At 35.9% G+C, this 16,721-nt stretch overlaps 1 protein-coding gene across 1 annotated transcript in view; it reads right to left on the reverse strand.

Moving 5' to 3' along the window:
* The window catches only part of TTLL7 (tubulin tyrosine ligase like 7), a 118,152-nt gene that overhangs the window by 18,997 nt on the left and 82,434 nt on the right, over positions 1–16,721 (reverse strand). The window contains exons 16-18 of the mRNA XM_081145123.1: positions 15,805–16,010; positions 14,656–14,790; positions 12,749–12,829 (exon numbers count right to left, since the gene is read on the reverse strand). Of these exons, the coding sequence (XP_081001249.1) occupies positions 12,749–12,829; positions 14,656–14,790; positions 15,805–16,010 (422 nt within the window). The remainder of the gene's footprint in view (positions 1–12,748; positions 12,830–14,655; positions 14,791–15,804; positions 16,011–16,721) is intronic.

The following is a 16,721-nucleotide window of genomic DNA, read 5'->3' on the forward strand; positions in this document are numbered from 1 at the left end:
AAGAGGAGAGAGACTCCCAAGCTCATTTTATGAGGCCAGCATTATCCTAATTCCAAAACCACATAAAGATAGCTGTCAGAGGGATTGGGATTGCAGGACTGGGTAAAAATATGAAGGGATTTAACAAACAAACAAACAAAAGTCATAGACACAGACAATATCATGACAATTACCAGAGGGAGAGGGGGGCTGGGGGAGGTAGAAGAGAGTATAGGGGGGATAAATGGTGATGGAAGGAGACTTGACTTGAGTTGATGAATACGCAATACAATATACAGGTGATGTATTATAGAATTGTACACCTAAATCTATATAATTTTATTAACCAATATCACCCCAATAAATTCAATTTAAAAAGCCAGACAGAAAAATAAAGTTAAATTTAAATTAGATCAATAAACGGAGATTTGTAAAAGAGCAATCTTTTTGAAAAAAATAAAGTTGAATCCTCACTTCACTCAATTAACAAAAATCAATCTAGAGTGAGTAAGGTCTTAAATTTAAAAAAAATAAGCCACTGCCCAGCCACCATGGCTCAGTGGTTGAGCATTGACCTATGATCCAGGAGATCGCAGTTTGATTCCCAGTCAGGGCACATGCCTGAGTTGCAGGCCCGCTGCCCAATATGGGGCATGCAGGAGGCAGCTGATCAATGACTCTCTCATCATTGATGTTTCTATGTCTTCCCCTCCCTCGCTGAAATCAATAAAGATATATATATTTAAAAATAAATAAATAAAAATAAAATAAATAAACCATTAAATAAATTAGTGGAAGGTATTGGTGAATACCTTTTAGATCTTGGGTTAAAAAAAGATTACCTAAGTCACAAAAAAAGTATGTACCATAAAAGATTAATAGATTTTGATTACATTAAAATTAAAATCTTCTAGTCATCAAGAGATACCTTAAAGAAAATAAAAGATCAAATTATGAACTGGGAAAATATATTCAAACATATACATCCAACAAAAGATTAGTATCAGGAATATATAATAAATGCCTAACATACTGTTAATATAAACACCAAAAACTTAATATAAAAAAATGGACAAAAATACATGAACATGAATTTCACAAAAGAAGAAATATTCCCAATACATATAAAGAATAAAATTTAAGACATATCATTTCATGTCCATTTAACTAAAAAAATATTAGAAGTCTGACAAAACTAAGTGCTGGTGAGAGAGGCATCTACATGGTCTCTTAGACATTGTTGGTGGGAGTACAAATTGCAGTCGCTCCAGAAAATGTCTTGGCATTATCTCCTAAAATTGAAAATTTGCACACCTTGTGACCCAGCACTGTTATTCTTAAGAGAAACCATCTCATAGGGTAAGAACAGGAGGCATGTACAGGAATGTTCAAACAGCTCTTCACAACTGTAGCACCCCAACTCTCCATCGATGGAAGCGTGAATTAATACAGTGATAGAGGCAGCCCTTTGGACTACCGTGAAGTAGTCAAAATGAATGAAACATCACAACACAATGCATCTTAATAACATAATAGTAAGTCAAAGAAATACATACTAGGGATTACATACAGTACTAGAAATCCTTTTAAGACAAGTAAAAACAACTAAATTTTAAAAATATTTATGGGGGACACATATAGACATAATAAGAATATATAAAGAAAGCCAGCAAGGGACTGGTGAATCATTAACTCAAAAAATGGCTACCTACGATAGAGGGAGTCAGAGAGATGCGGAGAAGTCATTTGGCTAGATAACAGGTTATTACCAAGATCCTATCTTTTGCTTTGGGTGTTGGGTTCACAAATGGTATAGTAACATTAAAAACACTAAATGAAAGGAGGCCATATACAGACAAATAATGAAAGAGTCTCGTGAAGCAAGGGCTAATTCTGGACAAAATTTAGAGGGTCCTAAAAATTGGTAAACCCCAAAAAGGTACTTGTCTAATTCACATGTATTTAATATTTGTGCAATGCAAGTATTTCCAATGAATCCCTTTTAAAAAGTAAATACCAACAAATATAATTATTCTAATTTCAGTTCACCAAAGGTAGCTTTTTGCTTTTTATTTCATTTATCTAATTAAAGAAGCTGCCCATAAATATGAGAGTAAGAGATGAAAAGAGAAAGAGACTTGCAAACATCAAGGCCGAAGATACGATTTCTTTCAACAGGCACAAATGTATGGACAAATGGAAGTAGATAAAAGAAGAATTTAATTTGTTTCTCTTTAAAACAACCATATTTAAACAAGTGTTATTAGTTCTCTCTGACCAAGGCAAATTTAGAATAAACATTTCTTAAAAAATCAGTTTTGTAAAAAATTTTCAAAATAGCATTTTATTTATAGAGGAATATCAACTGCAGCTTCTCACAGTGAATTATGTAAGAAGCAGCATTCCTTCCCTTCCTGTTCCAGCTTCTTTCACTGTGGAGTGGGAGCAGTAGTGCAAATCCTACAGCAGGTCAGGGCGTGCTAGTTGCAGGGGAGGACGAGGGGAGATAATGCAATCAGTAATAAAGCGGCTTGTGAAAAAGCTGCCCCAGAAAAGTGCGTTATTACAGGTAATGAATGCTTAATTACAAAGAGAAATTTTTTAAAATGTTAATATGAATTATTCACAATGATGCTAATGTAATGTGCATATCAGGCATTAATTCATACTTCTTAAAACAATTGTATATTAAGCTATTAGTTTAACTATATTTCTGAATGTAGAAAACAGTACTCAGGACTGATGTGATATAAGAATCAACACTAGCAGTAAATGGTAAATTTAAATTATTTCTCAATCTTTCTTTCTACTGTCTACATAGCAGGCAAAAAGTCATAATGCAGAAGAACTTAAAAAGTAACAAAGATAACCCATAAATTGGTCTAAAGAATAAATATGAGTTCTATATAATGATATAAAAAAGTATTAACGATACTGGGAATTTTAACCTTACCGTAATATTACACTCTATTATTAAATAATTATTCAACTTTAAAGTGATAAAGCATTTGAGATTATGTGTTATTCATTCATTTCTTTTTTAATGCATTTTCTGATAAAATGCATTATGACGTAAATGAACCAAAGAGAAGGGCAACTAGCATGTTTTGTCTGCCTGCTCTATGCCAACCACTGTAGTAAGTACATTACTTAAAGCACACTCCCTAGGCCACTACTCTGTATATGTTTTATTTTTAATTTGGCGGGAATTTTTTAAGCATGATGGTCTAATGTCTTAGCCTACCCATGATTAAAAGTAACAACTTCAGAAAGAGACCAGGGAGTTAGGGGTGGGGAATGCTTCTGTTCCATTCCTGTTTCCTCCAATGTGGAAATGGGTAAATCCTCAGGCCTCTTGGGCCCCACCAAGCATCTCTGCCTGCGGAGTTATTTCCCAGACTGGTGAGACTAGCATGGATGGGGCAACCCAGGAACTTACTCTTTCATTCCAGAGCACCCCCCTGGGAACATACATTCTCCTTTGCTTCTCTTTGCCTTCAGTTTTAAAGGAGCCTCTCCAAGGAGGCAAGCTCTTGTCCTGAGAAGCGGAGTAGGTTAGGGAGGCCTGTAATTTGGAGAGATGAGGACATGCAAACGAAGGAAGCAAGAACCCGAATCCCTCATCTCTCCTCTGAGCCTTCCTTTGCTTGGAACAGTCTTCCCCTCTCTGTTCACCTAATGAACTTCTATGCCTTAACTCAAACATCACTTCTTCAGGGAGACCTTAACCTGTCACTAAAGTACTGTAGGATCCCTTAATGCCCAGTTCTTTCCTATTAATAATATCTCACTTATTTTAATTTCCTGTTTAATTAATGGAGACTGTTATCTACATAAAAGGAGGAATTCTGCCCATCTTGGTAATAAACTAATCCTGCCCCAAGGCTCCAGACAGGTCTAGACTTAGTAGGCATTTGTCTTAGTGAAATTGTTCCTTGCAAGAAAGTGAAACCTACGCAGACCAGATGAAAATCAGAGCTAACACTTACTGAGTGCTTTCTAAGAACCAAGAGCCTTCTAAGCACTTTTACATATAGTGATGCATTTAATCCTCAGAACAAAAACATGAGGCAGATACAGTTGGCCCACAGTCCCTTTCCAAACATCTTCAGGATAGACCCGATAATTATACACATTACTATTTCTTCAGGAAAACATGTGAATATTCAAACCAAGAGACAAGCGAAAGTAACATAACTTTCTGTCAGGTCATTGTCACCAAATGAGTTCTGATAGGCTCATTTTGCTGTCTAATGGTTATGAAAAGTTGTTTTTGGTTTTGAAAACATTTTGGATCTCACTTTATGGATGAGAAAACTCAGGTATACAACAGATAAATAATTTACTCAAGACTACACAGCTAGTAAATGGACAGCTGTGTAGCCAGACCTCTGATCTTAGCCACTCCCTAACACCTCAAAATCAATTTGATCTGTCCAGGTGCCAACAGCAAAACCCTAGAAGAGAATCAAGTTGTCTCTTCTAAGATTCAAATTCACCTGTGGGTAAGTAATACTTGGAAAGACGGGTGGGGTCACTGTGCATAAATGAGGCTGCCCAGCACTCCCTCCATCGGGGCCTTGGTGAAAGGAATAGTTTGCCTAAAAGACCAAGACAGATGGGGAGACAATGACTGCATCTTTAGCAAAACACCCACTAAATAATTTTAAGGCAGGCAGGCAAGAAATCAGATGGGGATGAAGTAAATCAGTGCCGATTCTTTCTGTGATGCTATTTTGGATTTCTGGTGCTTTGGGGTTAGAAGAAAGTGGATGGAAGATAAATAATCTGTGAAACACAAAAACAAGTGGTCAGCAAGGTGTCCTTTGTGTTTACCTATGGATTCAAGTAAGGCAAACTTACAGAATATAGGCATCCATTGACTTTTAAAAACATCCTAATCCAACATTAAGTTCTCGAAGGGAAAAAATAAATGGAAGAATCAGTCAATGAAAGCATTAATAAAATGAAAAGAATTGTCTTTTCCACATGAAATATAGCACATCTGAAGGCATAAAGCACACAGACAAATTCATACTTTTGTAAGAACATACAGATGTTAATTGACAAACTGCTCCATATGGCTGAACAGTTGGTCCTAAATTAAAAGAATGGCATGAGGTGAGGGGGATTTAGAAATAACATTAAAATTACCACACGCCGTACTAATGATGCATGTGGCAGCCATGGCTATAGGGTAAGGCATCTTTGCTGATGCAAAACAAACAGTTCAGTATAGCATCTATGTCAGTCCAAATAAAAAAGAGATGGAAAACAGTAACATTGAAATGCACGCAGAAGCAACTACAATAGGTATTAAAGAAAAATGGCCATTTGGAGAAAAAAAATAGTTGATAAACAAGGATCTCTTAGAACCCTAAAATAAATGCAAATATAGTACAACCTTAATATCATTACTTATCTCTTTTCATCCTCTGATCTCTGATCTTAGTTTATGCCTAAAGAACAAACTTTTCAGCAAATTTGGCATTCTTCACAAACCATAACACTGCAATATTTTCATACTTCATACATTTCTTATAAATGATATAAAGCAACTTCACTCTTGGCAGAAAGCTAAACTATGCAAGTGTGAAGTTAGCACAACATGGCATCAAATAGGATTCGTTGTTTCCATTTTCACCTGGTGAGGTTTCTTTTCAGTATTGAAACCCTACATCCTTGACCTTTAAGTTTTACACCCATTAAGGAAAATTTGAAATAAGGTACTTGGAAGAGTTCCCGTATATGGCACTCTTATCTTAAGAGTTTTACAACATTCTAATGAGCAACCAGTGAATGCTTCGATCCTGGAACAGAAACAGTGATTTACATATTTCAACCATGGTCTCTAAATGGAATTAAGAGATTTAAATGAGCCTTGTGCATTCCACACCTAGCGCAGTGCTCAGGATGTGGTAGTCCTTCCATTAACACTGTTCAACGCATGGGTGAACAAGAAAAAAAATGAATGAAGAAAAAACTCTCCAAATCCCCAATAGTGCTTATCATCGTTCATGCACAAAATTGGCAACCAATAGCTGTTTGTCAAATTAAATCATACCCCACACAGCCTTTGTGGCAGCCATGGAGACATGCCATTGAATTAACTTGTTTCCAAGAGTGCAGTCAGCTGACAGCTTCTCTATTCAGGATTGCTGCAACACTCAAGCCAAGCTTATGCTCTCCCCCGACTGCTCCCGGCCGAGGATCGAGCATGGTTGGATACCAGAAGGGACTATTTCTGCCCAGTTCGATCCCCTGAAAAGCAATCTTTGTTCTGCACTCCCCATCACCTGGACAGGGCTTTCTCGGAACTTCACTGAGGTCTGAGGTTCTTCCTCCTCAATGCTCCTGCCTTTCACTCCCAGGCATCAGACCTACACTGCAGGCTAAAGCTCTCCCTGCCTTCTCAAACTCTCTTGCCCCTGTATCTTGCTTGGGTATTTTCTCTTACAAATCTATGTGACTGCTAACTTGGCTTTATGTCTGCTGAACTCGCACAGCAGCCCAATGATTACTGACTTATCACAGCCAAAAGGACAGATCTGATTAGTCCCATCTAGATGTAAATTAGTTAAGTCCTTGGCCTTCTAAATGGGTAACTTTTTAAATATATATATATGTGTGTGTGTGTGTTGTATTTCAGAGAGAAAGGGAGAGGAAGAGAGAGATAGAAACATCAATGATGAGAGAGTCATTGATCGGCTGCCTCCTGCACACCCCCTACCGGGATGGAGCCCGCAACCCAGACATGCGCCCTAACCGAGAATCAAACCGTGACCTCCTGGTTCGTAAGTCAACATTCAACCACTGAGTCATGCTGGCCCAGACTAAATGGGTGAATTTTTATAATATCTATTTCTACATTCCACAGATGAGCCACATTTCTAGGTTTCCTTTTGTTTTCTTGGATGCAGTTTCTGGCATTATAAAGCAATAGCATAGATTTCAAAAGATAGTCAAATAAATGGTCAATACATTACAAGCCAAAAGAAAATTTTTCACTTCATTTCTACATATTTTACCTAAAATAATTCTACATATGAAAAATTCTTAGTAAAATAAGGTATATCAGAAAAACAGCTTGGCATTAGGATCCTTAATAGGAAAGGAAAAATGCAGCCTACATTTTACAACTTTGAGGCCAAAGCCCCTTCCCATGTCTCACTTCCTCACAAGACCCCTCCAATACTTAATGTTCTAAATCTCAGAGAATTTCTGAGAAGTCACCTGTCCCAAGTAAAGGGCAGAAGGAGTACTGAAACCAAGTCCATACGACTGAAAGCCCAATAACCTCTCTCTACTACCTAATATTGCCCCTTTAGTTTAATGTCAACACATAAAGCTTTAAAAATTGTTTTCAATGCACTTTTCAACTCATTATTAGCTCTCTTGTCAAAAAAAAATATTTCAGTCAGTCTCTGATCCTATTTTACCTCTGATTTCATCTGAAATAAGGTAGAAGGAAAGTTATTCTTATATATTGTTATATATTATATATACTTATAACAGATATATTACATATTTATATGTATTATATATAAACAGTTAAGCATATTTGTTTGTCCCAATGATTATTTCCTTACTATATCTCTGTGATTTTAAGTATTTCATTTAATACTAATACTATTGATTAAATGGACAAAATGTTAAAAAAAAAAGTCTTGCCCTTGCCAGGTGGCTCAGTTGGTTGGAGCATCACCTGTATGCCAAAAAAGCTGCATTTCGATTCCTGGTCAGGGCATATATCTAGGTTGTGGGTTCGATCCCCAGTCAGGGCACATACAGGTGGCAACCAATCGATGTTTCTCTCACATCGATGTTTCTCTCTCAAATGAATTTTAGGAAAACAAAAAAACATTTTCTCGGAGAAGGTTAAAAAAAATCTTTGTTTATGTAAAGCTCAATACCTCCATTGCTGGCTGGCTTGATGATCTGCATTCATAGTATGTACATTTGTTATGCTTCTTTTTGTGAATATGCATGAAAGGAAGGCATAAATTCAAAGAGGTTAACTTCACCAAACTGAAAAGTTTTACAAACACTCGTTGCCTTATTATTCAAATTACTACTCATGTCATCACAGAACCAACACTGCTGAAAGCTGCCCTCCACTTCTTTTCCTAGGAGCGTCCCACCCTTTGCTATTTATCTAAGGAATTAGAGTCTGTTTGGGAAAAAGCTTCTTAAAGAAAAAGAACAAAGTATTTGAGGAAAGAAAAGGGAAACACAGGGATCATGGCCATAGCAAGAAAAATTACTACAAATAAGTTGCACATGTGTACTTACGGAGTTTCCCCTTCTCCCCACAGCCCAGGCCTAGCACCCCTCAGTCACCTTTCAGGGCCTCCATGAAAGTAGGCAATTCTGCAAGATAAACTTGCTCTAGTTATGATCAGCCCTTACTTTCTCCGAGAGTCAAAATTCAAGCTATAAATTCTTTTGCCCAAAATATTTTTGTCTTTTAATTAATTACCGATGTAGAAGAATAACTGTAGCTCTTTGGATAAGTGCCACCTATAAGACTTGAACAAGCCTTGTATTGGAGATGGGATATCTTATCACTTTTTACGTGCAAAAAGGAAATATAGTACCTTTGACTTATGCCAAAACAGAAGAAGCAAAGGGGCTCAAAGAGAGGGTAACTAGGTACATAAGTTGTAATAAAAATCATGGGCATTCACATTAGTGCTCCCACCCCCTTAACATAACAGTGTACGATACATACAGAGATGTGGTTGCACATCTGAGAACTAGAAGAAAGGATTACACAAAGACAACTCACTCCAAGTGTTCTTAGAGTAAATACGAACAGGAGAAGTAGAAATACTGGCATAAGTCCTTGTTAGTAATTTATAAGCAAGCATTTATCTTTACTCGAAATTTATAAATCCAATTGAGCATGACAACCCTAAACATGAAATCATTTCTTGCAATTCACAAATATTACTACTATTCACACACATCAATTTAGCAGGCCTTCTCATATTACATGTTAAAAAACAGAACTGCACTGTCTTAATTTATTGCTGCTGTTCAAGTAAACACATATCACTAGTAAAGAAAGAGTACAGACAGAAGCTGGCTTGCTATTGACAGGGTTCAAGAAAGTGTCTAGAATTAAACCAAATGCTTACAGAAAGCCTCCTATAGTAGAAAAAAATTAATACAGAAACCTCTCAAGGCAGATCATAAGTACAACCAAGTACAATGAAGACTGAGAGCAGGGACAGATAATATTTGGTAAAAGTGAGGAGGAAATAACAAGCTTCATGAAAACACTTGTGTCTCTGTCAGTATTACATTTTTAAGAAGATTATTTTAGCTTGAAATAACCTTTTTAAAAATATATAGAAATATACAAAAGCAATGGGAAAACTGGCACCAAATATCACTACTTTCCTTCCCCTCACTCAGTAAGTTAACCCTCCAGAAATAAATTACCTTAACATTATGGTACCTAGTTTCTCAAATTTTTTAATACTAGATATATATTTTTTAAATATCATACGCACATAGGTTTAAAATGGGACAATACATATTGCATAACGTGTTTGTTTAATTTACTATCTTGATATATTTTGTTGTTGTTAATCCCCACCTTAGGATATTCTTTCCATTGATTTTTAGAGAGTGGAAGGGAGGGAGAGAGGGGAAGAGAGAGAGAAAGAGAGAAACATCAACATGAGAGAGAGACATCGATTGGTTGCCTCTTGCACTGGCTGACATGCTAACCATTGAGCAACACTGGCCAGGACATATATTGATATCTTCTTAGGATGGCACAAGGAAGGGGGAAGCTGAGAGAGGCACTCCCCCTTCAAGATGCCCAAGGCAATGTGGACCTTCCTGGATATTCTTGCAAATCCTCTGATGGAATTTCTCAGCAGGAAGATATCTGAGAAATGACTTAAGAATATATTCACAAGGCTACCCCTGGTCTGTCTAAATCTACGGTCAAATGCAGTAGCCACTAGACACATTTGGCTATTTAAATCTAAGTTAATTAGAATTAAAAATTCAGTTCCTCAATTACAATCACCACATTTCAAGAGCTTACTCAGTGGTCACATGTGGCTAGAGATTACTGTATTGGGCGTGACGGACACAGAACATTTCCATCTTTGCAGAAAGTACTAGGGGACAACACTCATGGTAAATAAACCTGGTATTTTAATTTCATCTCCTAGAGAATGGAAGTTAGTCACAAGGGCTATATGGGTGACTAGTGGAGAATAAAAATGAAGGTCATTCAAGTCTGGAAGGCTTCTTATTTGCCAATGGGAACCACACATAGTTGGCACTTGTCACTCTGAACTCAGAAAACTTCCAGGTATGTGAAAATGGACACCTGAGAGCTGATGGACACAGACTCACCAAAACCATGCACTTGGCAACAATCACATTATTGCTTGTATCCTTCATTCATAATTAGTTAATTTGGTTAATTTTACTAATGCATGTTTGTTTCATATGTCATGAGTCATAATCTTGTGCTATATCTCAGGTTACGATGTATGATTCCAGAATAGTTTTCTATTTAATGCAACTGAATAGTGTGAGTGTACTAAGTGTTTTTAATCTAAATCTATTAATAGACTTTTAGGCTGCTTCAAATATTATGCTTTCACAAATACCACTGCAATGAATGCCCATGTACAGTCTTTTATACATTCAATTATTATTCTGTAGGATAGAATTCTGCAAGTGGTTTTGCTGAGTCGTAAGGTTACGAACACGTAATTTTAATAGATACTGCAAATTACCTTTCTAAAGAGTTGTACCAATGTGTTCTCCCTCTAATTGCATAGCAAAGGCCTTTTTATCTTTACTACTTCCATGACTGGATATTAATTTTTGCCATCGTGATGGTTTTTACTTGCTTTTCCTTCATCATTAGTGAGGCCGAGGACCTATTTATACATTAATTGGCTATTTGAAGACCCATAAACTGTCTTTTCATAGCCTTTTTATACACTTGCCATTTTATTTATTAGTATTTATAGGACAGTTTGCCTTTTGCTGATTGATTCATAGCAGGTGCTGGTTTACAGGTGCTAGTGTTTTATGTGCTGCAAATACCCCCGTCCTCCCCACGGCTTCTGCCTTTCAGCTTGGTTTAAGGCACATTTTGCCATTGTTAAGTTTTTATGCAATCAAATCTGTCAATCTTTTTTTTTTTAAGACTTCTGAATTTTAGGTCTTTCTTAAGAAGTTGTTTCTCATTCTAAGATTATAAACATAGCCTTCTATGTTTTCTTTAAAACTTTTAATATTTTCTTTTTTACACACAAAATTTTAGTCTATCTGAAATTTATTTTTGTACATGGTAAGAGATAAAGCTCCAACTTTTTTTCTTACAAATAGGTGTTCAATTGTTTCAGTATCATTTAAGGGAAAATTACCTTTTCTCTACTGATTTGAAATGTCACATTTATCATGTATTAATATCTTATAAATACTTTAATCTGTTTCTGGAGTGTTTTGTTTTAATTAGCAACTTACCTACAGTATTCTAACTTCTATAGTACAAAAAGTACATGGACTTGAGGAAACTCAGGATACTAATTCTAATAAAAGGTCTTTATTTTAATCAATCAAGGCCATAGGGATCTGGCAAAAATGTATTCAGGGTTTACAGTGTGTCTTGCAATCTACCTCTGTTACTAGCTTTGCTATACCCTCCTCAGTATTTGGCACATGGTAGAACACCAAGTAATTATTTGTTGAATGTGTTAATGTAATAGTGAGTTCAGTTTATTCAGATGAAAGTGTGTAAGTTGAAAGTAATCACTTAATTAGTGTCAACTTTCAGCTTATTAGCAATAAATCCTAGAAAGGGGATATAATAGCTTGCATTACTGAAGGAACACAAGAACTCCATTAAAGCTACTAAAATAGCATCTCTCCCCCAAAATAATGTTGCAGAGCATCTGACAGCCCCTCAGGCTGCTGGCCACTCCCCTCTCCCACTCTCCATAAGAAAACCACATCTTCCCACCACCCACCACAGTGCCACGGCCTCTGCCTTCCCTCCGATTAGAATAAATGCTCCTGGTTAGGACAGACCTTCCCAGCTTACTTACTCAGGGACTTTCTATCCCCTCTTTCCTCTCTTCTACATCATTCTCACCAGCACACAAACTGTAAATCTCTTCATCTTATAATTATTTTTTATAATCCTCACCCAAGGACATGCTTACTGAATTTTTTAGAGAGAGGGGAAGAGGGAAAGAGAGAGAGATCAATGTGAGAGAGAAACATTGATCAGTTGCCTCCTGCATGAGTCCCAACTGGGGATCAAACCCAAAACCTAAGTATGTACCCTCACCAGGAATCGAATCAGAGACCTTTCAGTGTATGGATGACACACTAACCCACTGAGCAACACTGGCCAGGGCTAAATCTCTTTATCTTTATAAAATAAAATAAAACCTGTCATTAATTCACATCCCTTTCTCCTCTACAACAAAATGCCTTGAAAAGAATGCCAGTACTAGCTGTGTTTTCTTCCTCTCTACTTTTCACCCTGGAACCTGCTCCATTCAAGTTTTTGTAAGCTCTATGAGACCATGGGATTTTTCAATTCACTTTTTTATCCTCAGAACCTAGAACAGTGCCTGAAACATAGCAGTATGCAATGAATATTTGTTGAAGAAATGAGTAAACAAACAAATGTGTATATAGTTTGTCTATGAATGTGGCTTAATGATCCTCGCTTAAGACATAATCTAAAAGCACAAACTTGTTTTGGGGCATTACTCACTTTTCGTTGTTTTGCAGAGTCCAATTTTATAAGCCAATATGAAGCCACTTTTGTTTTATGATACTTCCAGTTATCAATGATCTGTCATGGGCGAGAAACATTAAGAAATTTAACCTAGAATTTCCCTCAAATATAACAAGTAAAAAGTAAATAAGTGGGTTGAAACCAATTTTAGTAATGAATTTATGAAATGAAAGTATATTACTTGCAATAAAGAACCTCTACTTTAATAAAAAGACAAGTGCAAAGATTTCTAACATAAGGTTAAGAGGTCACCTGAATCCAAATTTTTTGCTTCTTGCTGCAAAAAGCACACAATCCCCAATGAATGAAAGTCAAATGTCTTCAGGCACATAAGGTTTGGAAAGAAAGCCAAGATGTATATTTTTCATTTTAATTCCAAAACCTGTATTTATCATATCACCCATAATAACAATATTGAATAATGCATTAGAAGATAGTTTATATATAATCAAGATTCTATTCTCCCTTTGTTTTAGTTTTTGTCAATTCTGCAGAATTTCTGAATATATATTCTAGTAATATATACTGTAGCAAACAGATTAAAATATTTGCTGCATACAGTGAACATATAGTAAATAATCTAATGACTGATACAACTATTATTTTTTATTATTTATATAAGCCCCTGTTTTTTTATAGAACAATCACATTAGCCAGAAATATTAGTTCTACTTTGATTATTATATTTTTCTTCTACATGATTCAAAAAGGTTGTATCTTAATATACTTCAATATAAGAAATATAAGTAAAATGTCTAGTACAGTCATTGGCTATATTTAGGAAAAGAAGTTGATTAAATAAGATAACATAGGTAAATAAAAGTATCTAGCAAGATGATTTACAACTAATGTTCATTCGTCTTCTTCTCCCCTTAATGTCACAAATCACAACTCATTTGCAAACAAGATGCTATTTTTACTTTTTAAAAAATATATAACAACACAATGCAAAATATTTGGGGGCTTTGGTTACAACTATGTCATGATTACAAAATAGAAATTGCCATTATTGATTTTTTTTAAAACTAAGAAAGTCATTTTTTATCATTTGTTTGGTGTTTGTTTCTAGACAGTTGCTTTAAATAAAAGTAATGCTAAAAAGTTTTTAAAAAGCAAGTGCACAGCTGTGGTTTTAATCCTACAATTGGCCACTAGATGGTGCCTTCTCCTCTGGAAAAAAATAATATTAGAGAAACCAGAAAACAAAGTTCTATTACTGAGGAATTATCTAAGGAACAATTTGAAAAGGATATTTGAACGAAGAGATAGAATTTTAAATTAAGAAGTGTTCTTACACCAAAAATATTTAAATAACTTGGACCTTCTTTCTAACTAGGAAAAGTGATGAACTTTAATGTGAATTTTAGGACTCTGCCATTTTAGAATGTTCCACTGGGTGGTGCAAATGTAACAAGAAAAACACACAGCATAAGCCATTTCAAAATGTGACCAAAACCATTCAGGTGTCACATTCAAGCATTCTTGATATTTTATGCCCAGGACTCCACTTTTTTTTTGTTACATCTCATTCCATATTAGATCTTTCTAAATCTTTATAGAAGCAGCTTTAACTTGATATTTATTTAATCATTAAGAACAATAATTGAATAATAACAAATCATTTTCACTTGAGAAGCAGCTGTATCATTAAAATGGGACAATGTACTAAAAGATATTTTGCATTGCTAATTATAAATATGATCTCACTGTTTGTGAATCATAATTAAAATAGCTGCTTATTTTCTACAGCTTGTGGAGGTTGAAAAGAATATCATTTAAGTTTACTAGTCATTGAGAATGCTGCATGGGGAAATAAATTTTAATATTCTAAGAAGAATAAAAGGAATGAGCTTCTTGGAATTTTATACACATCAAGTACTCACATCTTCTACCATAAGTAGTGATTCTGCATCTGATTTTCCTGGAAACCGGATCTTCATGTCCTTGAGAACAAACAAGGTCTGACTTGTTAGATCTTCATCGTCTTCTCTTGTTCTCGATTGCTGCAAAGACTCACTCTTAAATTTGAAAGAATACAGATATTTGGAGGGGGTCTTATTTCATTGTGCCACTATAATCTGAAAGATATTTCTAGGTAAAAATGATGCACTTTTAATTGAAAAAGAAAAAGAAAGAAAATACAATTTTTTTACATTTATTCTTAGAATTAAATTCTTAGCATTAAATGGATATGATTCCCCAAGAGTGTCTTTTACACTTCCACACAGTTGTGTTTTAGTTAGCTCAAAGTACTAAAATAAAAATATGAATGGTTACAAAAGACTTTCTGGTCAAAAGTTTTGCTTGCTACATATACCTTAGTGAATTCTTGATTAGAAGAAAAAAAAAAATCATTCATTGTTAACAAGTAAAATTCATTCACTTATATTTTCCAGACTCTTTGATTTGGAAACATCATCCACATTAAATAAACAAATAAATGCCTAGTCTTTGTGAAGGTACTTGGAGCTATCTACTAGAGCATCCACAAGTCTGATAGCAAAATAAACTCACTGACTTCTTTGATACTGAATCTCTGGGATTCATGCTAAGGAGGGAACACTATATGTTAATTTAATATACAGAAAACATAAACAACATCGTATTTCAGTACTCTAAGGATAATTTATCAATGGCTTATTTTTTAACCTATCAATCAATAGTCCCATTTAAAAGAATCTTCACACAACACATTTCCCCAAATTTACAAATATACTGCACAATACACTGCAAAATCATGTATTTGCTCAGATGATTTTCAACAAAATTATCCTACTCCATAAGCAAATGGAAAATAAAATGTTATTCCCGGCGTCCATCCCAGAGTTCTGTGATATACTGGTCTGCCTTCTAAGGGTTCGCACTAGGTTCCAGGCTGAGACAGACGGAACAATCCAAGCTCCAGGAGACCAGGAGCGGAATGAAAGAAAAGATCTGCGGTTCCGTCTGTCCTCCCAGCTGGTCCCTGTGCTTCCTAGATGGTCAATGCAGTGCTTCCCGGAATCTCAAAAGCAGCAAAGGCGATGACTTACCATCTGAGAGTTAGCAGAGCCGGCATCGTTACCAGGAGGCAGGTGCCTTGCGTAGGTGGAAGCCCGGTTTAGGGAATGCGACCGAGACACTGAAGCTCGCCGGGACGCTGACATCATATGCTGAGCAGAAAGGGGGCGGATGTCCACACTAGAAGGTGACTGAGAAGAGATGGACCGAGGGCAACTGAATGAACGCCTTATGGAGCCTACCAATGATGGAAAAGAGGAAGAGTTAATAGAAGTTTCCCATCGTATTCAGTCTTTATAGACTAATAATTAGACCACAGAGGAGCAGCGTGGCGATAAATGTCAAGGTATCATCATGAGAACACAAGTTTGGAGTTAATTCTTCAATTTAAATGGTGAAATTGGTGCAGAACCCCTGTCGTGTATGAAGGATGCCTATCATTAGAGTAATATTTAAATGACACTTTTTAATTTTCTGATCTTGAAGCATGAGGTTGAAGAACAGAAGAAAGGAAGGCTAACATATAGGGAGCACCTTCTATAAGCCAAGCATCCTACTGGGTGCTACAAATGCTTTTTTCTTAACCCTCACAGAAACCCTCTGAAGTAGGAACCTCCATCACCTCTGGAGCCTCAGGAAAGAACTTTATCGAGGTCACACGACAAGAGAGTGTGCCAAGTTCAGGCTTAAATCTTAACCTGTCTAATGCCAGTGTCTCCCTCTTTCTATGAGACCATGAAAATACTATCCACTCTCCTTGGATCAGAATGGTCAATCATTGGAATCTGTATATAGGTTATAAACAGAATATTTTACAGCAAGATTCATAGGAAGGGGTGGACAGGAGTATATGGAATGGCCAGGATAAACAGATGAGTTATAGAATTTCAAGCCCGTGAGAAAGAAATAAAACACAGAAGAAAAACATAAAGATTATCCTAATGGAGTT

The sequence above is a fragment of the Miniopterus schreibersii genome (assembly GCF_964146895.1).
Source record: "Miniopterus schreibersii genome assembly, chromosome: 8".
Taxonomy (NCBI): domain Eukaryota; kingdom Metazoa; phylum Chordata; class Mammalia; order Chiroptera; family Miniopteridae; genus Miniopterus; species Miniopterus schreibersii.